This window comes from Nothoprocta perdicaria, unplaced genomic scaffold (genome assembly GCF_003342845.1).
Source record: "Nothoprocta perdicaria isolate Ctin4 unplaced genomic scaffold, notPer1 scaffold_11, whole genome shotgun sequence".
Taxonomy (NCBI): domain Eukaryota; kingdom Metazoa; phylum Chordata; class Aves; order Tinamiformes; family Tinamidae; genus Nothoprocta; species Nothoprocta perdicaria.
Window position 1 is genome coordinate 3,643,509 of NW_020454205.1, and position 27,155 is coordinate 3,670,663.

General features: G+C 34.6%; 1 protein-coding gene across 2 annotated transcripts in view; it reads right to left on the reverse strand.

Moving 5' to 3' along the window:
- The window catches only part of ADAM23 (ADAM metallopeptidase domain 23), a 54,927-nt gene that overhangs the window by 20,908 nt on the left and 6,864 nt on the right, over positions 1 to 27,155 (reverse strand). For both annotated transcript variants that reach the window (XM_026049228.1, XM_026049237.1), the window contains exons 3-17: positions 25,823 to 25,899; positions 19,359 to 19,422; positions 16,955 to 17,037; positions 16,261 to 16,324; positions 14,144 to 14,216; positions 13,632 to 13,705; positions 12,746 to 12,811; positions 9,759 to 9,830; positions 8,020 to 8,186; positions 7,138 to 7,222; positions 6,335 to 6,425; positions 4,735 to 4,783; positions 2,930 to 3,029; positions 858 to 929; positions 101 to 187 (exon numbers count right to left, since the gene is read on the reverse strand). In XM_026049228.1, the coding sequence (XP_025905013.1) occupies positions 101 to 187; positions 858 to 929; positions 2,930 to 3,029; positions 4,735 to 4,783; positions 6,335 to 6,425; positions 7,138 to 7,222; positions 8,020 to 8,186; positions 9,759 to 9,830; positions 12,746 to 12,811; positions 13,632 to 13,705; positions 14,144 to 14,216; positions 16,261 to 16,324; positions 16,955 to 17,037; positions 19,359 to 19,422; positions 25,823 to 25,899 (1,224 nt within the window). The remainder of the gene's footprint in view (positions 1 to 100; positions 188 to 857; positions 930 to 2,929; positions 3,030 to 4,734; positions 4,784 to 6,334; positions 6,426 to 7,137; positions 7,223 to 8,019; positions 8,187 to 9,758; positions 9,831 to 12,745; positions 12,812 to 13,631; positions 13,706 to 14,143; positions 14,217 to 16,260; positions 16,325 to 16,954; positions 17,038 to 19,358; positions 19,423 to 25,822; positions 25,900 to 27,155) is intronic.

Here is a 27,155-nt window from a genome sequence, read left to right on the forward strand (position 1 = left end):
TGGCTTTTTAGATCATTCTACATGAAGCACACTACCTATAACGGGGTATACACAACCTCCACAAATAGAGACACACACCAGATCCATCCCAACCACTCACGAGACACGATGTATTACAGCAGGGTCCATCACTGCAGTGAGCTCCGTTAGAAAGGGAACACTTCTTGCAACAGTCTGCGTAGCACTCCTGAAAGAAATAAAGGGATTTGTTAGTTCTCCATTTAAAATAACTTGTCTTTCCCAAACTTTCTAAGAACTATCATGTATCAGAGGACAAAAGATTCAGTTCAGCACTGAGGACTAGGAATCATCAGCTGGAAGAACCCTTTGCATCACTGAAATATAAACTAAAGGGAAAGTATGCTACATGCTACAGTAACAGGAGGGTTCACATCTTCTGAAGCCTCATACAGGACTGGATTAGCCCGTGCCAGTGCACATATCTTAGTCAAACTGGAAGAAATGCAAAAGAAAGTTTATGAAAATTATATATGTGATTCTATTTAAAGAATAAAACATGGATTCAAGCCTGAGGGGCAGATTTTTGCAGAAAAAAAATCTTGGAATATTTCTACAAAGAAAAGAGGTTCTCAGAACATATTACGTATCTCCAAAGTTCAGTCTATGAAAGGGGTGACTGCTACACCCTTTCATCAGCATGAAAGGAAGGCTGTACTGAGGAGACACTGTTTTCACACTCATTCTCACTGTAAAATAACACAGTCCTTTGACCGAGCTGCTCTGTAACAAAGGCAAAAGAAGTTATTGCCATAACCTTCTCCGCTCCCTCATCTATCATATTATTTATTATATTTTTTGAGAAAAACCCATGGAATAATACACAAGTCTTTACTTGCCATTCGGAAACCACAGTCACATTCTTCTCCTGCTTCCACATACCCATTTCCACACTCAGTAGTTTCAAACAGCTGAAAGCAGAAAGAAACCCACTAAGTTCACCTAGTTAAAACTGTACAGACATAAAAGATGCTCAGCTAAATTATAAATCCCAGCCATATTTGCGAAAATACTGATCTCAGAAGATTAAATTAAAAAAAGATGATTTTTCCACCTACCATAGAAATAATTTTGCAAAATCCTTCTCTGCTTTTGACAACAGCTCAAAAATTGTCCTAAATAGTTAAAAAAAATTCCAAAACTACTAAAGAATAAAGTCCAGGTCAACTGGATTATTAGCTACAGAAACAGTCATGACTTGAATAAGGTTGAAAGCTCAAGTTAAAATGAGATCAGATAAATATGCAGCTCAATGTCTGTGCAACCTGAGTAAACGTGGTTGCTTCTGTAAGGGCTTAATATATAAGTATCCTTAAAAAAACACCCTTCACTTTAACTCTCTAAGCACTTTTTACTACTATTCTCCGCGCGCGCGTGTGTGTGTGTGTATGTGTGTGTGTGTGTGTAAACATCAAGATCTCTTTTTCTGAGCCTGAAATTCACTTCTCCATCAGACTCAATTATTTGACCTGTAGCTGAAAAGGGACCTGGAAGGGGCCAACCAGAGAAACATGAAGTGGAAATGTCCAAGGCTTAAAACTTCAAACATCAAAACAACAACAAAAAATAGGAGCTCCTACAGCATTAGCAGACAGTGACCAGGAAGCTTCAAACATTCATACCTGTCAGAGTCTAATTAAAAGGTTTTAACCAAAAATAGGGTTAAGATGACTGTGTAACAAGTGCTTTTTGTTTGCCTAACTGCTAAATACACTATTTCACAACTTATCTTCTGGTTTAAAAAAAATAAATAAAATAAATAGTCCTTGAATTTGAAAAGTATGAAACACTAACACAAAATGCAATTAATAGACATAGAGTTATAAAATTAAATATAGACATATATTTAATCATTCTCTGGGGAACACTTTTACTGAAGTAAACCAGATTTTTATTCTACATGCAGGCTATTTGGCAACATGTCTGTTACCTTGCTAGGTAAGCACCATCAGATGTCATTTTTGGTGTCATTTTAATGACACAAAAATCAAACTTTTGTTTTTAGTCTTTTTTTTTTTTTTTTTTTTTTTTTTTTTTTTTTTTTTTTTTTTTTNTTTTTTTTTGGCAGTTATGTATGCAAGCAGAAATTACAAATAACCTAGCCTGGAAAAAGATTAAAAAGCACAGTATCAAGCAGAATTTTTTAGTCAATTTTGTAAGGTGGTATCTCCCAAGAGATACAGTAAACAGAACAACAGTCCCATGGCACTACTTTCCTCAACTACATCAAATTTGGTATCATGAATAGACAGAACATTAACACCTTGGGTTGCTCTTACTTTGCAAAAAGAGCCATATGGAATACTTTACAGTAATTAGCCTTAGAAGGATGCCAGGCTACTATTGCCTTAGTTAGAAAAATGCATAAGTTAAAATAAAGGAAAAGAATGCAATGGATGGTAGAAGGAAACAGCGATAAATTACAAAGCTTATTATTGATACGAATTTAAGTTGGTTAATAAACACATGCTGCTAAAGTTTTTATGAAGCAAGTTATTGATTTCTAATGTTACTGGCATGTTTCTTAACACCCTTACGCACAAGGTCCAAGAATTGAGTGGCCATGGAGCATTCACCATGACCTCACCTCTGGATTTATTTTGCACTAGTTCCAGCTTACTAAGTGTAGCCAGGATGAGTGGGCCTCCATCTAGCAGTGTGAATCAAACTACAAATTTACAAGATTTGAACCTAAAGAATTGATGGAAAGCAAGTCACATGACTCCTCCTAAAATTATTTTCAAATGTTATTACTCTGCCTGGGAAAGAACATTCAACTCATCACAAATAACCCCAAGAAAATCTATAATTCCCACAGAGACAATTTGACTAAATCAGACAGGAGTTAGCGAACTGATTGCATTTTCATTGTAATGTAAGCAAAGGACACCACTGCCAACACTTTTATTACCTTTGTTGGCCTGTTGAAAAGACAGGCACCTCCCCCACGAAGCAAAAATTCTTTGTATTCTGCAATGCTGCACTTGGAGAATTTCCTGGAATGGTAAACCCTAAAACAACAAAGAATCAGGGAGTAAATGCCTTGAAACATCAACAGTTACTAGAAGGGGGAGACAAAAGGGGTCACAACACTTTTTAATACTATAAAACCCCATTTCTTATAACCACTATGCACAACAATATGTGAGTTCAGTCTTATCTCAAAAAAAAAAAAAACCCTTTTAAAAGATTCTGCAATTTTTGCTATATAGATCTATGATGTAGTGAATTTGCAGTCTTCTAATCCTCCTACTGTATGTGAAATATACTATCATAACAGTTGCTGTGCAACTTCTTGATTGTATAATCCAGTGTTTTATTTGGTGTACTTTTGCTGCAGCTTCAATTTAAATGATGGATTACATTCCAAATCCCTGATTGCATGCCAGGGTTTGAAAACTGTTCAAGCATCTGTTAACATGGTTCATTTTTAATCTAAAAGTGTTTGCAACCAAAAAAAAAACCCAGTACACTGTCAGATTATACTTTGCCCATATCCCATCTCTGATTCTGGTACAGAAAATATAGCCTGGAAAAAAGCAAGGAACAGAGCACTGCATTACTACTTGCAGAATATTCTTCTCATTTCCAATAATTTTCATCTCAAGGGCTTTCTCAGGAAGCCTTATTCTGCTTTATTTAACAACCTTCATTTTATTTTTCTTCCATGACTTTATCCACTCTCTTTAAATATCTACAAGATGGTAAAGCAAGGAGTTTCACAGCTTATTACAGATTGGTAGAACATCTTCGTCTCTGTTCTGCCACTTACTTGCTAGTTTCATTTCACGTTTCCCTAGTTCTTACCAGAAGAGACAGAGATCATTTCCCATGCTGTTTGTGATGTTATAGCTTTCTTTCATATTTCATCTTCATACTCTTTCTCCCAGCCTGATGAAATCTTATTTTATTTACCATTCTCACACAGGATGCCTTTCAATGCCTTTAAGGAACATTTTTGACATTTTATGTAGGTTTTCCAATTTTATTAGGCTTGTTTTGAGATTTGGGAATCAGAACTACTCATGCTATTATAGGTGTAGGCAATCAGTGGCATAACAACATGCTACATTTTTTTTCTATTCCCTTCCCAACAGCTCCTAACATCAGATTTGTTTGACTGCTACTAAGCTTATTGTGGAGAAAACAATCTTTGGCAGGATAATGTGGGCAGAGGGCAAGGAAACCACATGTGCTCCCATTAAGATCTGCTTCACCCTCAGAATTCAGCGACCACTTAGCCAAAGACTGAGAGCACTTGCTGAAATCATGAAAGAATTCAGCTCTCCACTTCTATTCACTGGAAGTATAGAGATCTGATGTCAATGTCCATGCAAAATTTCATCACTGAGGTCACATAAAAAATGTAATTGAAAACTGGGAAGGAAATGGAAATATCACTTATTATAATACAATTTTGGTATTTTTCAGCAGCATATAACGAATATAACCATGAAAAACTTATTTTTTAAACATATTAGACATTTGTAGCATTAATGATAATACTGCATTGTGCATCAAAATTTTAAATTCTGTGTGAATATCTTCATAAAATGTTCCTGCAGAGCAGAGGAGGGCACTTGCTGAAACTAACAATCTATCAATTTGTGTTGTTCCAATTATCTTTACTTTTTCACTTATTAGTGCTAATATTTGTAACAATGTTAACTACTAACTCATTTGAGAGTCCTCAAATTACTGGCAGTTACAACATACCCTGTTTCCTCCATGATGCAGCCACCCCAGGATTCAGTGCAGTCACACTCTTCTCAGACAAGACCAAAACACAACAGGAAAGCAGTTATAAATATGCTTATAATAGATATAAAGTACTATAAAAACAGACCTTGATTGCTTATACGTAGGTTACACCGCTGCCTGCCCGCACAGCATCGATCCCCAAAACGAACAGGGCCCCCTTGAAGGGATGCTAATTCATTTCCAATGAATGTGATCCTGGCGTGTTTCGACTCAAGTTTCAGGCAGGACAGAAGGCCAAAGATAGATTTTAAATGTTCATATCCCCTCTGTGACATACCTTCCTGCCTAAACTGGGTATAGAACACCCTGAAGGAGAATTATTACTGCATAGGCCACAATTTTTTCCTCCAAGGCATTAGATTCTTAATATTAATATGTACATCAGCCTATCAAGCAGGCATAAAAAAAAGCAGTTGAGTGAAAGCAGATTTACTGTTTGCTTAGAGCTATAGCATTCAAATCAACAGCGACCAAATTCACAAATTAAAAACAAATGGTCAATATCTTACGGTCAGTAAAACAGCAGTTACGAACTATTCATAAACACACATTGACTAACACATGGAATATCTTAAACAAAGAATCTGCATCTTGGTTATCATAGCAAACTCAGACTGTTTTGCAATAACAAGCATTCACAAATTATTTATATGACTATTTTTTCTATCTGGGTCTTTCATTAATCTTTCCCTCTGTAAGGCATCAAAACAAGGAAATTAACAGAGCATTTTAACAACTCACCTACATTAAAAAAAAAAAAAAAAAATGATTTCCAGAGTATGTGAACTCTCTTTTACCCATAAACTGAAATCAGTGGTACAGAAAATACTTCAGCAATTTCCATGTTTTTACAGTCCCGAAGCAACGCTTTATAAAACAACATTCCCTCAGGCTTTCTACACTAATTTCTAATTAGTAGATCTCTTAAGTGAGTAGAATAAAGTCAGTATTGCCATTCAGATTTTTATGGAAGAAGCAAAAGGACAAAGTGGCCCATGTCCTTATAAAATTTGACCCCCCCCAAAAAGCCCCGATTCTGACTAGCCCAATAAAGGGCTTTTGAAGCAGTTTTGTACCTACACCCTGGTTTAAGGCTATGTGCACCCAATTTTCTGAAGCAGCAAGATACAAGCTAAACTAATATCACCCTGTACATTACAGCTTCTTGCTATTTCTTCAAATATAAAGTATGTTTTTCTTGCTGTTTTTAAACTTAGTAATATAAGGTCAGTGTAGTTCTAGATTACAGATTCTTTTATAACTGATAATGACTTTTGAGTTAAATTAGTGACATTTCTGTGTTATACATCTGAATATGTCATTTATAAATCTAATCTCCTAACTCAGAACACCAGAGATCATCACAAAACCAGTGCTAAATTGGTGGTTCTTACTTTGGTTAAACTCAAATTGTAGTACTTTTTTGTATATCTCAAAGCAGCATTTCTTGCTCCACATTTGCAGCTAGTTGGGTATCTATTTCAAAGATGACAAAGCAAAAGGTTCTGTATCTAGCCAAAGAGGAGCATAGAAGACTCCATGCCCATGTACATACTCGGTTTCCTGGCTGCTGGCTCCCACTGTATCCCAAGGTTCTGGGCGAGACTTTGTGCCAATTCCTGTGCCATGGCCAAAGGGAGGCCATACTGCATTCCAAGAGGACAGCAATTAAAAGTAGTGGGGAGGGAGGGAAGGAGAGAGAGAAAAAGTTATCAAAATGGATACTGCCCTAGCTCAGTTTGGCTTACAATGCATCTACTACTTCCAAGTAATTTTGTGTGCTTTGGGTGCTTTTAAAAAATAACAAGGAAATACTTAAAGCAATTTTCCCATCTTAATTCTGAGTGAATCCCTTTAACTGGTTGATTTATTTCATATACAAGTACACTTAACCCAAGCCCTAACAAGAGATTTCATTACAGATTTTTAAACTGGGCTGGAAAAAAAAAAATCTATTTCTAGTTTCAATGTTTAAAAAAAAAAGAGAGAGAGAACGATACACCTTTAACACCTCAAAAGATCAATGCTCTCACACTGAGAAGACCCAAAAAGAATTTCAATGATGTATTTCAAATACTCAAGTATGAATTTTCGGTCTAAATTTCTGTCAGGCATACTGAAAAACAATTTAAAATCTTAATGAAAGTATAATGCAGAATGAAGGAATATTTTTTAACAAGCAAAGATGTGTCATTAAAGATGACACATGAAGTATTGCTGTAACAACTTCAATGTTTCAGTATGATAGTGATGTTTTAAAGTCATCTCTAAAGCCCTGAAGAGCAAAATTATATAAAAACACTGAGGCTATAAAATATATTTCCTACTTTATTTCATTTTAGTGGTGAAAGGAATTACCTCATTCACTCCTACTCCTCTGGTCACAGAACACACCCCTCCAAAGTAACTTAAGCTGCTCCTTTTGTAATGAAATGTCACATTCCTTATGAAAAAAATAAAGAAAATATAGTAAATTGACACTGGACACCAAGATGCAATTAGCATTGTGCTGCAATCTCCGTTTTAAGGCAGTGCAATTATAGCAGAGGCTGGAGAAGTTTTTCTTTTTTTCCCCCCTAATTTTAGCTTCCTGTGCAGAAGACTAATGCTAGGAGAACTAAATGGAAGAGATTTTGATTCCACCCTCCACAGCAGTGCAAGCTGCTGGGAAAAGGCTTAAGAGGTTTATGCTGCAGAGAGGAACACAGTTTTCTTCTTCTGTCCTGACAATGCAGCAGAAAAAATGCTCAGGCTTCACGTTAAGCTCAGTGAAACCAGTGCATTTTCCCCCTACATACCTAGTGGCTTACAAAGCTATTCAATATCACTCTAAGGAAGGAGAACTTCTACTAGCAAATGTCCCACTAAAGGCATAACTAGAAGGCTCTTGTGGAAATACATAACAGTTGTCAGCTCTGCCCCCTGCTTTTTACCAGTAAAGCAGTATATTAGAAAGTTTGTTAGCAAAACTAAGTTATCCTTAAGAACTTGTCAGAATACATTTTAAATATGAACACTGTCTCCCAGTTGCAAAGACATTAAAATTTCATTATATCATAAATCTATGTGCACCTGTAAAAAAGAATAATACATGAAAAAAATCAAAGTTGCTAATGCAGATGTCGTCTAATTTAGAGATGGTAATTAAGTAAAACAGTAAACAGGAAGAGATTGACAAAAGCAGTAGACACAGAAGTATATTTAAGTATAATGATCAAAATCACTGTTAATGGTACATACGAGAGCAGGTGGACAGCATCAGCATGCTGTTTGATGTAGTGCTGTCGATATTTGGAGAAATCATGGAGCATCTGCAGAGGGTCAGGGTGAATATTAATGCGATCTCTCTCTGTCCAGGTCTCCACAGCCACGAGAACCACCCTGGTGTTCAGCTGTTCCTTGTAAATCTGAGGGCAGAGACAGGACAGGCACAGGAGTAGAACACTGGGTCAAACATGCACAGCTAGCCAGTAAGAGTAAAGCGGAAGGACAAGAGGGATAAAGCAGGAGGGAAACATGGGGAAATCATTAGCTCGGTGCCTTAGACCTCCTAAAATTACTGCTCTGATCATCCTGAATTTTACGTTTTAGAGGGCCAAAAAACTTGCTGCTCTTTCTTAGAACTATCCCTTTTCTCTTCAACTCTCATGTCAAATAGTTTCACCACTGAGTTTTGCACAAAATCCATGCAAAACCCAGAGAAGAGCTAAACACTGTGATCTCATCAGACAAGAAAAAGCCAAAGTCAAGATTGTATTTACACCTTCTCAGTTTTCTGCAATATACCAAAACCTTAAGTATGTACAGCTCAGTTTTCATTTACAGTATGATGACTTCATGCTGCTAAAGTAATATGAGATGGAAATTAATAACATTTGTATCAGCTTAAATGTCACAGAAGTACGTGAATAAGTGACAAACAGGCACCAAAAAATTAGAAAATGTCTATAAAATATCAATTTTAATTTTATTCATGATCTGCTTCAGAGATAAAACAGTACCTCACTATAAGGTCAGGTCATAAAATGCCAAATTTTAGTAACTAACATTCACAAATTGAAGAGCTACTAGAGATATTCTTTGTCATAGATGCTCTGCATTTTTTAGGGCTCAAAAACCACTTATTGACCAAATATATTTAGTTATGATCTAAAAATATTGGATAATTATTCCACTGGCTGCTTAATCCATAAAACATACAAACATTGGTTTACTAGAACCCCACCAATCATCATCACAAACATATGACTAATTTTTTGTCCAAATTATACTTCTGATACACACCATGAATTGCAAATATCCTCTTGCATATATAGTAGTTAAACATACTAAATAAATTAGTGCTTGATGGCTTTTTTTTTATATCAAAGATAGTATTATCCTTATGAAAAGTTGATGGTATAATATTCAGCATAGAAAGATGACAATAAACATAGAAAAACTTCTAAGGAAAAAAGAATGTTAATATGCCTTATTTTGAAGAAGGGTAAGGCCATACATAAGAAAACTGTTAACAACAAAAGAAAAATCAATGACAGGAAAAATTAGAAAATGTACATGTACATTTTTTCTGCCCAAAAGTTGTACAGAAATTGTACAATAAGCCTGAATTCTGTTAGCTCAGAAGAGCACTGAAGTGAACAGGAAGGGAAGGAGGAAAGAAGGATCAGAGAAACTGGCAGTCTCTGAATCTTTATATCATTTTTCTGCTAATATTTCAGTTAAAAAATACAGACCGCTCCCTACGAACACAAGGGAATAACAAGGCAGAAATTTGTACTATTTTTCACGCTTTATTTATGAGGTGGAACTATTCATACATAGGCACATGAGTGCAAAAGCACACAGCAAAGGATGATGAAAAACTGTAAGAACAGTTGAAGAAATGAAGATAGATTAAATAATTTTTGTAGCAATTTTATAAGTTTGCTGCTAAATAATAAAGTTACTGAGTCTCCAGAAGTCACAATGATACTTACAGCATCCACAAGGTTTACTACAGACTTGGCAAAATTGTTCGTGTACGCATTTGAAGAACGATGCTTTTTGAACTAGAAGGAGAAAAGTATAGAAAACAGTGAGATCTTGAGTATTAACTACCATTTCCTTATTTTTACAACATATATTTCATGCTCAAGAAACCCTGTGTGATAAACAAAGTCATGGCTGCTAGAAAATCTTTTACATCACCAAAAAGACCACTTGATCATAAGATGTATCCTGTTTAGAACCATGGTTCAAATGTTGAAAAGAAAATTAAAAGCAAATTGATTTCTCCAGATCCCATAAACAGGAACTCAAGAAAACTGAGACGTTGTTGTACTCATTAAGGCGCCACTTAACCTGACGACAAGAATATCAAACCCTGATAGTCATATATCATGGCTATAAGACATGAAAACAACCCCTTTATCATTTGTCCTGTGCACAACTCCTGGCACAGCTCAACTTCCTCCAGTGTAGGAAGAGACTTTTATGATCTGGGAGTACCAGGTATGCCAACTGAAAAAAAGAGAGGAAATGCATGCTAAACGTGCATTTGAGTACTGAAAGAGTTGCATTTGATATCTTTTATGTGCTTAATTTTAAAGTTTTTCCATTTTCATAGATTTAGAGCCACACTGCAAGTTCTGTTTCCTGCGCATGTCAACATAACAACTGTGTGTCTTTCTGCACCCAGCTCTGCAAGGTCCGTACGTATGTTTTCTTACATTGACACTTACTCACTGTTAAATTCTATGATTCTCTCATACCTCAGTGTGCACAGACAAAAAAATCCTACTACATAGGTCTGCAGGGACCCCATTTCTACAGCTATTCTCAAAACAAAGTGCTTTCAGCAGTGCTAGTGGGGCTTTAAAATGTACGCTTAAAATAGCTGCCATATCACAGGATTCTTTTTGTTCAGAACAGGGAACAAAAGGACAAAATAATGGAGGGGATTATTATGGAGGGGGAAAGATTTGCTTTGTCTTTTTGTTTTATGTTTATGTTTTATGTTTATGTTTAGAAGTGGAAAACTAAAATAACACAGTTGAAAAAATGTCCTTGGCTTTCAGTAACATTTATTTACTAAAACCAATATTGATATGCCATGACATGCCTTCGAGCACAGTTTCTAAAACAGAAATTGCAAAGACTAACTCTGTAAAAAGTACAAAAATATGATCAAACAAATTTAACTATGTCTTATGTGTTATAAGAAATGAAAACTTTGTGAGCATGTCCAAAGAGGTTTAAGATACTCACTCCCAAAGTGGAATCTTGTCAAAAAAGAAATCTGCCCTCTACTGGTAACTAGATAATCTTAAAAATACTTTTAATAAACTCTGGTTTGGTAGCTCTTAACTGTGAACACTTCCTGTGTATCAATTTTACTCCATGAACAGCATTTTGAGTCCCTAAAGTTCTAGCAAATAAAGCTTGAGATGAAGCAACAAGGTTGAACATCCTTTAAGCCCCTAACACAGGAGGCACGTGAAACATCCTCTTCCTGCCATTTATAAACCAGAAACAAGGAAGTCAACCCATCTGTTCAGCCCTGGAACAAACACACAATATTTCATCCTATTCTGATCCCAACTATTTCTTACTCTTCAATATATCCTCCTTCAGTGTTTTCAAGGAGCCCAAAACAGCAATATACAAAAATGGGAAAATATGCAGCAGAATGAGAGACTCAAAGAGCCCATTCATCTATCTAATTTTAAAAGGTGATTTTACTTACACATTAAAAAAAAAAAAAAAGAGAGAAAAGAAAACCACTTATCAATATAACTTGATTGGAAACGGGGAAAAAAATGTTGATGCCCAAAAAGCTACACAAGGCAAGGTCACACTCAAAATAAAGCATGTTTCAGGTTGCTATTAATATGTTGTGGGTTGCAGAATATTCTTCATCGCTGGAAAATTTTCAAACCCACACTGTGTATTTCTCCATAATAGATATGGCTGTCGCTAAAAATGTGGCTATTGGACTCAAAAAAAAGAATTCAGAAAAGTCCTTCAGCCTGTAAGCTTAGAACATCAGTCTTACCACCCATCAACGCACAAAAATACAACTATTCACCAAAATAAGTCACAGCATTGGGCATACATGTTCTAGACATTTAACAAACAGATATTTCCAGCTCTATCTTTTGAAATTATGTGCAAAACCTTTGTTTTTCTAAAAAGACCTTAAAATAGTTGTTGAATTTTACAAGACTTATTACTTTATAGGCCTCAATCTTCTGACTCCTTTTTCATAGTGGTAACGCACTGACATTTTGATAGCTTTGCCTTACTTAGCATAATTAGTGAAAGCAATAGCAATTAAGTAACATGTCAGCTGATTTTTTTTTTGTTCTCCCTACCCTCTCGCCCCCCCCCCCATTATAACTCAAGGCAAAAAGGAAAAAGACCATGCCTGCCTCCCTCACTTTTTAAATTACAAATGTCAAACACTTTCCCAATCAGAAATATCTTGTATTTCATAATGAAACTTGTTTGTATAAGCATGCTTGTATAAGCATGAAATAGCCAGGAAAAATAATGAGATGTTTTTTTCAATATACTTTGCTGCATTCAATTTTAAGTTAGCAAAACCGAACTCAGGGTAACAAGTTTTGACTTCTGTATTTCTCTAAAAATAGGAGGCAATTTTAGATTCTGACAATGTATGTACTTCAGACAGAAAAGCTTTATTGCATTACTGTGTTGTTAACAGGTGTACTAAATTCTACATACTATATCAAAATGTTTCAGACATATTTTGAATATTTAAATTCAATAGAAATTCTAGATATCATTTAGATATCATTAAGAATTATTAACCATCATGGCCTGAATCTTACAGTGAAATGGTAGTAATTTGTGATTTATAAAATACTTGAGCCAAAAAAGGCTGATGAGACATGATGCTGTATGTGTATCAACCTACTAATTCCGAGCAAACAGAAGATTGCCTGTGAATTGATATACTTGCCATTTTATGATCATTGACTATCATGAGCTCCAGATATTTCATCTCTTCAAAGACACCACGAGTTGCCTGATGGATGGAAGACAAATTTTGAGAAATAAAGAGGCTGTAGTAATTTTCAAAGATATCTGCAATTGATTTAATAGGATTAGTCATATGTATGTCGTAGGGGGTAAACCTGTCAGAACTGTGCCAGCTCTTTAACTAGAGTAAATCATCACAGCTCTACTAACTTCGTGAATTATGATAACTGGCGATGGCCAAGAATCTGAGTCACATCATTTGGAATAAGTTTAGAGTCAATTCTTTTGGTTTGACATAGAAGCAGCCCCCATTTGTCTTATTTGCACAAAGGAGCACTAAAAGTTCTTGGTTTACTGTACTATTCATGACAGATTTAAGGGGGAAGTTACAAAAAATAGATAGGTCTCAAAAATACACTGTGTATTGTATGACTCAGTGTAGAAATATATCTTCTTAAACTTGTGCATTCCACCAGCTCTGACATATATGCATGTGCAGATCATATAGCCTGTCCACTTCTATTCTACACAAAACTGGGAGAAGCAACTGACACATCAGAGGACTGTGCTGCCATTCAGAGAACTGGACAGGAGACTTGGGGGGAGAGGAACCTCATGAAATTGAGCTCATAAGGAAAAACAACTTCTCTGGGAGGGTGGCAGAGCCCTGGAACAGGTTTCCCAGAGAACTTGTGGTGCCTCCTATGTAGAAAAGCTGTCTAGACATGATCCTATGCAAGATGCCCTAGGTGATCCTGCTTAAGCAGAGGAGGTTGGACTAGATGGTTTCCAGAGGTACCTTCCTACCTCAACCATTCTGTGATTCTGTGAATATTTTTTTCATAAGTTATCACACTTCTACTCACTGCTCTCTTTCTTCTCTTTCTTCTCAGCCACTGTAATTCAGATAGGAAGGGCCATTCAGAACTAGACTCAGTTTCTGTAGAAAGTAGAATTTAAGAATTTCATGACATCAAGTAAAAACTACTGATGTATGCTATCCAAACAAAAATTAGATTGAATTCACCAAAACAATAATCTTTGATATTTAACAGCTCATTCTTTAAAATCTACAAAACAAAGCATCTCCAGTTAAGAAATTTATCAAGAGTAATTTAGAAACCTAAATTTAGAATTAAAGGATGCATAGTGAGGTAGCAATTGGAATAGGTGTTCTCTTTCATCATTTGCTCTTGCAGTCACTTGTAATTTAGAAACTATATCGTAATAATTAGTTAGTTTAATTTACTATTTAATTCTTTTTCTAAATAAGCAGAAATTAAGTATAGACTATGGTAGCCTAATATGGAAGTTATTCAAGCTAGACATACAATTATTTCCCATATGTAAAAAACTCAGAACATCAGCAAAAACATACCAAGATCTTGCAACTGCTTCAGGGCTTGTGTTCCATAAGTTCTCTGAATGATGTGTGGTCTACTTTTACTTTCCTGGCAAGAAAAAATATATGACATTTTCGTTTTCTTAATAATGTCAAGATAGGGTGAAGCACTTCAGTATTTATCATATTTATTTTTTTCCACAGAATATAGTTCCACAGAACTATAGTGACAATCTGACATAGAGTCAAATTAAAGCAATGTTTGCAATTCTGAGAAAATCACAGAGCCTATGTACTTCAGACCATTCTCTGGCCTACAAAACTGAAATATAACATAAGTCTTTTGAGATTAATAAATAAATAAATCTTTAGCATTATAGAATGCAAAACATTGTTTTCCAGTAAGTCAGAGGCTATATATCTAGACAAAATCTTTCTGACAGACGAAAAGCAAGTATACAGTTAGTACGTATCACAGAAATGTGGCTTCCTAATTGCACGACAACGCAGAACTAAGAAGATAACATTTTTCTTTTCTCCTGGTTTGAAATCTGAACACACCAATAAAAAGGGAGAATATTTAATAAAGGGGAGAGTTATTTAATACTTTGAAGGAAAATACTGCACAAATTCTCTGTGTTTCTGTGAACAAAATTTTATACAGTATCTACCATACTTAACCATTCTGACTAAACCACATGCTGAAATTGATAATAGCTGTCACCAAGATCTTTATCTCACACTGGACAATCAAAGATGAGCCTCTGAGGGCTTTCTGCAGCTATATTATTTTGATCTTCAGCAGTTTTGAAAAAATATTCATCTCATCTGTCTTCTTATGGTTCAAATTTCCATTTGAATCCTCATCAGATTTCATAGCTGACCATTTTATAACTGGCACTGTATTTTAAGGATAGCTTATAAGCTGTCTGTCTTTTTTTGATTCATTTCCAAGTTTTCCTGAAATAATACACTTAGACTATTTTTCTTGAAGAGAACCTCCTAATTTTCTGTTCACTTGTGAAGAAAACACAATTTTGACAAATTCTTTTTTGTCTGCTATATGAACACTATGGTATTAAACAACATTTTGATGCAAAGTCTCAAAATGCAACACACAGCTTGCCACATGGCACATAATATCATTTCTGAGAACACTGAGATACTGGGATTTTTTTAAGGTGAAATACTTTCCACAGTATCATTTATGGACCAAGAACTGACTATTCAAATGACACTGATTCTTTTGAATGTTAATCTAGTCTACTTTAAAACTATGAAGGGTCAAAAATTTTGTAGATCTATCTCTGGTCTCTTAAGTTCAGCTCTACAGCATCTATAAAACACTCTACAGACCAGAAAGAACAAAAACATTAGGAATTCCTTGTCTCAAGGCTGCAATTTTTTTCCCCCCCAAAATAATTCAAATCTTTGAGCCATTCAAGAGGCTGAAACACACCTAGCTTTACATATAGGCTATGAAATGCAGTCAATTCTATTAACAGACAAAATTTTAGAAACAGCTGTAAGATTATAATATACTTAAGATGCAGTAACAAAAAAAAATATGGTTAACAAGGCATTTCCATAAAACAGTCCCAAATGCTGCTCCAGCACGTTCAGATGCCTGGAACTGGATAATTTAAGCTAATGGTGACCATGGACTTTAAACCTACAACCTATAGGGTAGCCAGATATTCATTAAGCATCGTGTGAAAATATAGAAGATCGAAGTAGCATCTCATTTAAGATCAAAATTAGATCCATCTTTTTTAAGAGAATTGATCAAATGACTTCCACAGCACCATTATATGCGTTTATATATCTCTGAGTTTAAGTAGCAAATCACATTTATACATACTTTTTGTCAGGCCATAATCACTTGCTATAGAAACACAATCTTACAATCAAACATGTAAAATATCAACAATTGGAAAAAAAATTAATAAGGCAGAGAAAAATCCTAAATCATTCATATGTGCATAGTTCTTGCCTTAAATAAATGTCAAGTACATATTTTAAAAGAATATATTTTTCATATGAGTGCTTGACTGAGTTGCTTCATCTACTGATTTATTCTAATACTTTCATTTGCTATTCCTTGTGTAATCTCTTTCCCAAACCAAGTAAAATACAGATTGGAATATACTTACTGCATTGTGGGTCAAATTCATTGGTTCTATCAAGTACAAGTAAGTACTGTCTTCAAACATACCACTAGAAAATGGAGAAACAAAAGACATTCAGAATTATCACAGGAATTTGATTCTAGTATAAGCTTTTTGATGAGATGAAACAAAATTTAAAGCTGAAAAACTGATCATACTAAAATAAAATCTATACATAATTGTTACTAACAAATGTGGCTAAAATGCAGTTAATTTTGTGATAGACACGGTACTTTGTAATTGACTAATATTGAATGTTAAAGGTAACATAATGGTAAAACACCATGCAGTCTTGAGAAAGAAATTAGCAGGCAAAGCATAATTAGCTTTCCTTATATTCTTCCTTACATAATATAACAAAAAGATTGCATTTTCAAGAGTCTGCTGTAACCATACTTGACTCGAGTGCTGAACTACAATTCTTGTTTATGTTCTGCCATAGTCAGTTATCTGGTGAAGCACTTACCATATTCAAATGCCTCATGAGACAGTATCAAGAATCTTAATCCTGATGGCACTAAAAAAATGAGTTAGCTTGGTACAGCTGGCACTGGTACTTCAAAACATCAAAAACTTTGGGCATGCAGAATTTCAGTCCATCACACATTAAGAGATAAGACCAAGAGTAGAAGTAGTAGTGAACTAATAGTCTTGTCTGAAAAGTAGAAAGTGCACTTACTGAAGCCCATTACAAGTTGAAAGAGCAGCTTTAGAGTCCTCGATACCCCTGATAATTCCATGATAGTAACAATGCTCTCCACCCTAACAACGTTAAAAACAAAGAAACAAAACAAAAAAGCAACACAAGAATAAAATTACTATGATGTCATACATGTTGCTTAAAACCAAGGGAAAAAAAAATACCTAGTATCTAGTATCAGATAAAATTTCAGAGAAAAGAGTGACTACTAAAGTAAAGGATAGAACACATGCAACACTGAGTGACAAGACTGTGATCCTCACGAAACAAGGTTGTGGTGGGCTGTTTCTTTTTTTAATACATACTTTTTATAGTTTCTAAATGTGTCATTTTTAGCTAAATGTTCTGGTTTGTTTTCTATCAACAGAAATCATCAGGATCTCATTATATTTAGAGAAAAAACACACACGCAACACTGACTTTCTAAAGAAAAAGGACTCATATTGTTTGAAAACATATTGCTCATCATCAAAATATTCTTAATTCTGATAAATGTTATGTATCATCTGAATTCTAACAACTATATCCACAATTAGATTCAGAGCTTGTGCAATTATGCTAACTCAAGAAATCACCAAAGATCTAAAAAATATTTGTTTAACCACATACAGCATTATTTTCATTTTGCATCTTGTTTAATAAGCTATTCAGATTCTGAATGAAATTTCTATTAGACTCTATTGGGCTCAATTAAATACATGTATCAAGGAAAAAGCAATTGCCACATATTTACTCTCCTATCAGTGAGGATGCATTATAATGACAATGCTTTATAACAATCAAATGGTGATCATTTTTATCACACAAGCAGTTTTCTGAAAATTAAGGTGAGTGAAAAATAGTGTTTGTTCTTCAGTGTTTTCACTCTTACAGTACACTACTGTGTCTTGTAGAAAATGCAGTCTCACTTCTTTATAACCACATCAGGAAACAAAACTACTATTTATCTAAGTCTAAAAAGGATTACAAAATATTGTAAAAGCTTAGGGTACAGTCCTTATTTGATCTCCAGAAACGTGTGTATATTTTTTGAACTTATAATGAAGCCTTTTTTGGATTAATGTGACCTCAAGGAGCTCCATTACTGTTTCTAAATCAATCGATTCAGAAAGCATCCCCCAGGAAGTTTGGATCAAGTTACTGCAGCATGCAAAGGTAGCCCATTTGCTGAGTCTAAAATTCTAATAAAAATTTCCAGTCAGATTCATGATTCAGCAACCGCAGTGCTCAGTGCTTGTGCTGCAGCTGACAATTGCCTGAGCTTGTCTAAATGCCAAAAGGAACCGTTTTCTTGCTTCATTTAGCACTTTTGCCCATTCTCCAGAGTATTAAGTCTTACTGAGATGAAACAATTTCCTTAATACGGGTGCATGAAGCAATTTCTTCTTTTAATGGAAGAAAACAAAATAGTATATAACAATAATTATATGGTAATATAATCACCTAACTTCAACTGAGTTTGCGATATATCATTCCATATGAAATTTTCTACAACAAAGTCCAAACAATCAATTAGATATTTAATACTTGGACAAGTAACAGTCTTACCTTGATCTGTGAGGGTAAGTGTAGTTTGAATATCTGCCTTCCTCCGCTCTTAATAGCGATGTAAAAAGTAAATAAAAACCTCCAACAAATACTCATAACAAACAGGGCTACAAATAAATTCATATCAAATTTGGAAAAAAAATCCATGAAAATGTGATTTATAAACTTCCTACGAGTCTACCAAGCTACCAAGAGCAACCCAAAAGTTTATTTGCTTCCCTTAGTCTCTGCTTAAGTATCTTGCACAATTTTATCTCTGTCTTTGGATCACTATTGTATACCACTGAATTAAATATAGGAGTTAGTCTCCTAAGTAATTGGGCATCAAGTTATACACAGATTTTGTATTAGTCCCAGAGGTAATGATATCACATAGACCTTTATTTTGTTTCACAATTGTACAATTCTTGCAAAGAAAAGTCATGGCAAGTTTGTCTTAAATTTCCATCCTCTCTGCCACTGTACTTTGTGCGAAGCACAAGTAATTAATGAAGATGATCCTCATGGTAACCTCTTTGTAGAGGCAACTAAAAAAAAAAACCGAACAAACAAACAAAACCTTATTCTGATCCGGCAATGTCTGGATTATTTTCACGGTTACTGAAGTAGTGCCACTACTAAGTGGCGGCACTGAAAATAAAACCACCACCTCTCTAAGCTTTCCTGTTGCACAGTTCTTGACGTATCACTGAGGTTACATCAGATCACAGTTACATTATACAGGTGGACAAACGTTTCTGGTGTTTGAAAAGTCTTGGAAAAAATTCTTTTAAAGCACTGCATTAGTACTGCTCCTGCAGAGGCAAAATCCTGCTGTATATTCAGAGCACAATACCTTAGAAAATTTCTGCTTTCCATCTTCATAGTGAATCTCCACATAATTGGATGATAACAAATCACTGTCAAGAAAAAGAAACCAAGTGAAAAAAAAAAAAACCCAAATATTCTTTTCTACTTTCACACTGCGTTAGTTAGGAGCCCCAAATCATTTTTAACTTTCCTATAAATTGGTTAAAAAAAGTAAGCAGCTTGTATCCAATGGTTTACTGATGCACTGTGATGTAGAGTGTGTTTCAGACAGAATTATTCTGCAATTCAATTGCCTTTATTTTAGCTTCACAGTAAGATTATCATTCTTTTAAATACAGGGAAAATTTCAATGACTTTTGAATTATTTTGTTGCTAACTGCTATTGATGAAATGTATGCTTAGTTTGTTGCTTTCAAATAAGTTTTATATGTGATCTAAAAATGACACAATATATGTAAGACTGGACAAATACATTTGTCTTCAGGAGCACGATGTAATTTGTACACTTTTATCTGTACTTCATCCAAAAACCTTGAACTTTTTCTTAGTGTTTTAACATTCTCAAATAAATAAATAAACAAATCACTATCCCTTTTTCTTCCTCAACCCTTCTTCTTAAATCCTCCTCTCACTTTTAATTCTTCACAAACCATTCTGGTAAAATACAACATTTCTAAAGCATAAAAGGTCCCCACACTGGGGAGGCGGAGCGGGGAAAGCAGAGCAGTCTTAATTTCTTTTTTAAAACACTAGGCAGTCTGTGCATATTCAGAGATAGCTTCAATGCCCCATTCAATTCTCAACTCACAATTAAAAACTCAATTAGTATCAGAGTTGGAACATACTGGCCTGGGAACAGCAAAACAGTTAAACATCTTTTCAGGCGCTATGATGTATGTAACACGAATTTTAATGTATGTGGTCTCCCTCAGCATTTTTCAGGTTTCTGACCTCTGAGAGCCTTTACCTTTCTCAGTTAAAAATTCATGGAAGGCTCTGGTTGTGACACAGATATGAAAAATACTGCTGCTATGAATAATAATAAAATCCTTATGAAAGCCTGATCTGACAAAACAGTTCTGATGGAAATTCATGACTAAAAACAACTTGAAATAACGGATATCTCAAATACAAGTGAGGCTATTAGCAATCCTTATTACACTTTTATTCTAGGACTATTCGCTCATAAAATCAATTCTTCATGTTGCATTTATCAGGCTTTATACTTACCAGAGAACTTCTGTAGAATTAGTTATCAATGATTCTCTAACAGCCATTTTTCATGGTACTGAGAGAATATGGGCATTGCTTGTACATGCAAAACCAACAGGAACAGTCATGGATAACCAGCAAATTCTCATCATTGGCCTTAACCTTAATCTTTATAACATTATTTTAGAGATACACTTTTAATGTGCAGATTTAGAAACAAATCTAATTGCTTAAAATCATTTTAAAATTTACTTGCATCATGGTAAATTTTAATTTCTTGTAAAACAATACAACACTTCATAACTCTTGAGTATAATACAGGATTCACTACATTTAATTTGGCAAAGTTTGAAGCTTCTAAACAGGAATGCATACACAACATATCAGTACTTGAAAGTACTGATAAATCCCTTTTTTGTTTAAATTTTACACTGTTATTCTGAAGCATAAGGTCAGCTGTCCTTAATTACCTACTAGGATGATCTAAACAAGACTAGAGACAACTGAGAATCAGGAAATTCTCATCAAGATATACACTAAAATAAACAAAACAAAGAAAGAGAGGTGATGATTAAGCATTGTAATAAGATCCCAGAGAATCTGAGAAAAGAGCCCTGCATAATCCAAAGGAGCAGGACACGACGACCTTCAGAAATCCATCCCAACTTTAATTATTCTGTGTTTCTAACCGTAGTTTTCTTCAACCCTACATTGCAGTCCACTGACAGAATTTATAGTCTCTATAGTAGCTCTAATGAAGTTGAAGTGACAAACAAGTAATAAATTTGCTTGTCTATTGAAAGTTATGTTCATGGTACTATACACAAGATTTTTATAGCTGAAAGTTCAAGTCTTGAAGTTGTTTTTTTTTAAACCTGTTGCTTGAAACTATTACACACAAAGGTTTCTCATTACAAATCTGCCCTCAGCTTGCATTCAGTATTAGCTCACACATCAGAACCTTCTCTCCAGTGTCAGTGCTTGCTTTATCTTTCCTATTTTAGCACCAAAAAGAAAGAGCTTTTCCCAGAGGACACCAACAGACCTGAGATTATTAACACTTTGTCTTGGATAACTGTCTCTATCAAGTTGCTCTGCCTCACTAGCTCTACCCAAATTATATTGGGAGATGACTTAAAAGCTAAACAGGCAGCAAAGGAACATGTCCTTTCTCTTGGCTGCCTTCTTTGAAGGCACAGGACAGCAACATGCAGCTCTCATCCACCTCTGGGGCACACATGCCACTGCTGTGGTCACCATCAGGGAGAGCTACAGTGTGACAAGCAGCTACTCCAGGTCCTGAGGCTTTGAACTTAGTCAAAGATCTTCAGGAGAGCAGAGCAACATTTTTTAATTAGTGCAGAGGAATCCACAATTTAAGGACTTGAAATTCAGATATTGCAACAGAGTTTCTATGACTAAAATCATAAGCTGTCTCCCACTAACATTAAGGGAAATGAACACTTATGTTATAAGTATTTGCCAAATGAGATGAAGAAAAGGCTGTCTCTCTCTGTGTGTTTTTCCTATCCCCCAAAAACTAAATTTTAAGGGATACTTTCATCTTGGCTTTTTTTGGCTTCTGTTTCTATCCTGCTGACATGCTGAATTCCCTATTGCATGCCTTTGCCTCAACCTCTAGAATCTCTGGAGAGGAAGGCTCTTTGCACAGCTCTTTGTTAAGAGATTGGCCTGAACCATCAGCCAAAAAAACTGCTGTTCCTGCGCAAAAGGCGCTGCAGCTAACTACTCTCCTCACTAGAAAAGCAGGAAGTACCTATTTTTAATTCACTGCTTTTGATAATATAGTTTGTCTCTAACTTGTATTAGCTTAACAGGAAACAATTCCACCTAGAAACACTTGTCCTTTAACTTAAAAGTAACAACATGAAAGTCTTTTATATGGTAGTTAAAGAGAGCAAAGAGTTCATTAGAGAATAATTTATCACCTCACATATAGGTTTATACACATAATATATAAATGACACAAAGGATGAAAAATGTTCAAGTGTACCACAGATCGTATTTTTGTCTTCAAACTCAGTGCTGTCAGTGCAATTTTTTTATATATATATATTATATATATTATATATATATAAATGCAAAACTTGTTAAAAAATTTCTTAAAGATTGGGAGTTAAGACCAATACAAATGTTACTTGTTTGATACGGAATATTTAATTTGGGCAGACAATCACAGCTGAATTATAAGGATTTTACTTTTCAAATGGAATTAATTTTATCCCACTAGAATCCAATTATCTTTCATTTTTGTACTAAGAGCATTACTTAATTCATTGTAGATGAGAAGAAAAGTATCACTATTCATGTTATTTTCATTATCTGCAACCATTATGCCCTGATGCCACTAATGACATCAAGTTGACAGCCTAAAATTAGTCAAACATTTAAATGGGACAAAGGGCAAAACATTTATTACTTCAGAGCTGACCCACCTTGCTAAACAGCTCAAACTTCTAATTAGCCTCTTTTTTTCCAAATCTTGTCAGCAAAAACTACCAGCAATGTTCTTTATGATAATAAACTCCTATTTGTATGTTATAACTACTAAGGTATTTGGTATGTCTTATCAACAAGCTTCGGCAGAGATGGGGCTAATTACTCCTTCAAGCTCCATACAAGTAAAATTTTGTGTGAACAACCAATTTTATTAAACAGCAGTTGGAATATAAAGAGTAAACAACTGCAGTTTCCAACAACGGCAAACTAAAGACTTCAAACTGAAAGGCATTTCTAGGCAGCAACCATTCTCTGATTTTAGTTTTACATACTTGAACAACTTTCAGAAACAAAGGTAGTGAGACAAAAATACTGACAAAACCAGAACAAACGCTTAACTTAGACATATATATATTTCACAATTTTTTCTAGATGTTGAATACCTATCCTACATATGAGAGTAGATTATTTTGGATAACAGACTATAACAGTTCAAGCCAACAGTTCAAGTCCACCTTTTCTTCTCCTCTGAGCAGGACAACTGACAAAATTCAATATGATCCAACACTATGGCAAAAGACATTTTGCTGAAGAAACATAACAGAAATGCAAAAATTGGTCTTACTGAATTGATTACCTAGGAGTGTTCGTGACTTATAATGCTGTAAGTCTTAAAACTTACAAATATGACATGCCATACAGAGAAGAGGGACTTAAAAAAAATGAGCATGAGTTCTGGATAGAACAGAGATTAATAGTTGAACATTATGAGTCAGAAACAGCAGAGGTGGAGGATGGTTAACATTACAAGGATACGTGGAATGTGAGGATATCCAATTTACTCTGCATGGGTCCAACTCCAAATCTCATAATGTAGTTTTTTTGGACACAGAACACCCAGGCATCTTCAAGGACTCTTTTCCTTTCCATTCTGCTGTTCACCGATTTTGTACAATATCATATCCTGCCAACCACTGAAGACATTTTAAAAGACAGTGCTAGAAGAGAAGTCTAACTTTAAAATCATGCATACATGAGGGTAAAGGTTTTTAGCTTAATGCAAAACATCAGATATCTAAAAGATGAGAAGGAGAGCGTGTGAATCTAATAGTTCAGCAAACTTTTAGAAGTCAGAACTTGTTCCTTCGAAAAGCTATTGGATTTGATAAGGTTGCATATTTCTCCATAGCAAGATTTTCACTAGAGTTGGCAGGTAAAAACAAAATAAGACCTCAGATGGCCCTCAAGAATATTGCAATATTTTTTAATCACTGATACGCAATTGCTTCTGTGATTTTTTTTTTTCTTTAAGTGTGCTGAAAGACTGATGGACATCAGAAGCTGAAGATGCACTTTTATTCGATACTTCAGATAATTTTGTCTGCCAGGTGATTTTATACTTTTACTTTACTCTTAAACTTTCTCAATGTAAATTCTTAAAGTGCTATGAAAACATTCATAGTTCTATGGTTTTTTTTAGAAAAACAAGCAGTTTCATAGTACCTCTAGCTAAATATATAAATAGATGTGATACAACCAAAGTCACAGAGATGTATATTACAAATCAGATGACTTGGACCTGCCAATGCTGTTATTTATCTTACTGCTAAACAGAATCCAGCTGCAACTTTCGATGTAGTCAGTCCCTTAAGATACCTGTTTCGTAACAAACTTGCTGATTATAATGACAGTGCAGCATTTTCCAGGTCATTACAGATCAGTCATTCACAGAGGTATTTACAATATTACTACACACCAACATGAATAACTAAAGGAAGACTCACCTACATTACAGTTCATCAATAAGTCAAAAAAACTTTCAAACACTAGTGGTAATGAAAGCTCTCCTGTTACAAATCTAGAAGATAAATGACATCTAATTTTTGCCCCTTCAAGTGGAGTAAATAGTATCAATAAGACAGAAACTAAAAATACATGTTACTTTCCTGAATCAGTCCAGTATAGAGATATAAATAAACGGCAACGATGATGACAAATAGCTCTATTCACAGTCCAAAATGCTGAACCACATTTTTCCATGCTTTAAGTAAAGATCATTTAAACTAGCATATATATCATTTCATGAAACATTTTTTGAGTGAATGTTTTATACATCATTTTCTGAAACGTTTCTCATATTAATCTCTCTTCTACAATATTTCCATTTGTTTAGTACACTGGCAACAACTGGCAAGCTGTATTATTGGCAATTTGGCAGTTTTCTACATTTTTCTACTAAACATGAAGCTTATTCCATGCTTTCTATTATTCTTATTACAGATTCTGAGCTTGTAGGACATTAGTAAAAAGCAAACATTCTGCAATGACTTGTGTTACATCAAAATGTAAAGAAACATACTATATACAAGATATATAGAAAATGAAGTTCCTCTGTTTTCATCATTTTGATTACCATAAGTGGCTGATGGTTTAGCAGCCAATAATTTAACCACAGTTGAATTGTGAGGTTCAAGTCATAAATGATAAATATAGTTACTGAACCTGTATTAATACAAAGATCAATACTGAACCTGTATTAATACAAAGATGCCCTTAAGTTCCAAGGGCATAAACTGTTTTATATTTTTATCTTAATATAGCATTACTTTTCCCGAATGACAAAATTTAAGGCTATGTCATTGGTGTCAGCAAGGTAACAGTTACCTTACTTTAAAATAAGCTGAATGCTGTTTATATTAATCAACCTGCATAAAAGGATATTTTTCCATAGAACTTGGGACTGCATGTGCCCTGGTATTGTATCACAGAAGTTAATAACAGAACAGGACAGAAAGAAATTTCTGAGTGTGCACTCACTTATTCAATACGAGGTCAAGGATGAATTTGGAGCCAAAGGCCTCAATTTGGAAACTTGCCTGGGCCAGATGGACAGCCTGTAAACATGAATACACAGAAGTACTTTAGAATTTTGCAAAACAAAGTTTTCAAAAGAACTACAAAGTTTACACAGCAAATATTTGCTATAAAATCTTTGAAAAAAAGTGGAAAATACGCTTATCCTCGTGAATCTTAAAAGAAGATGAAATCTTTGCCCTTGCATTTGGGTAAATTACAAAATGAATTTGGATTCAAAAGGATTTCTTTTGTAGGAAAGAGGGACGTTGAAGGAAAAAAAGAGAAGTAAATAGTACCTTCAAGCACACAGACAGGCAAGTCATTCCTTACAAAATTAATTCACCTTCACCACAAAAAAATCAGAGCATTCCTACAAATATCTGCAGTGTTTGTTGCCAAAAATAGATAAGCCTGTAAGCAATTAAGTACACTTCTCTGTTAACTATGTTATTGGAGTCAGCAACATAAAAATGAATCGATTATTAAAGCACTTGTGATACAAGCCTTCAAACACAAATTAATGGCAAAGTTCGCATTGCACGTTATGAAGGTCTTCTTCAAAGTAAACCTTTCACAACCAAAGGCCTCGTATTTGGCAATGCTATCAAATGAATCGATATGTGACTGTTGATGCTTAACATGCAGCACAAGCCCACTAGCTTGTCTTGCATATGAAGTTAACTAACTTTTATGAAATTCAATTCTTGTCAAATATACTGTATTATTTCGCCTATTGTTTCTATACTGCTGTGACTGAAGGTGAAAGATTTAAAATGTATTCATCTGTTTTCTAGCAAAATAAGGAGGACAACGGATCTCAAGCAAGAACTTGGTTTTGTGAAGACAGGTTTCCAGCAGTCAAGAAGAGATTAGATCCATATATCATATAACCTCTCTCTTGGAACACCTCTTGAAAATCAAATCATTCTTACTTATAACCCGAAGAGATAAAAATTAGTAAATCAATAAAGTTGGAATATTATGTCTATAACCATAATCAAAAGAAAAATATACTAGTGTTTATTATATACCAAAATGAATCTTTAGATACGCCATAAAAATGATATAAAGCTCTAGTAGTTTTTTGGCAAATTATAATTAATAGTTAGCTTTAAAGGCCCACAAAGCCTGTAATTTTGTTTTGCTTTAGAATTTTCCAGAAAGAATAAGTTCTTTGTGCACCTCTGCCATCCCTGCACTACTTATAGTAACACTGAGTATTCATCATCTTTAATAAAAATCTTCTCTGTGTGTGTGTGTATATATTTTTTTTTAATTCCACATGTTGCTATCA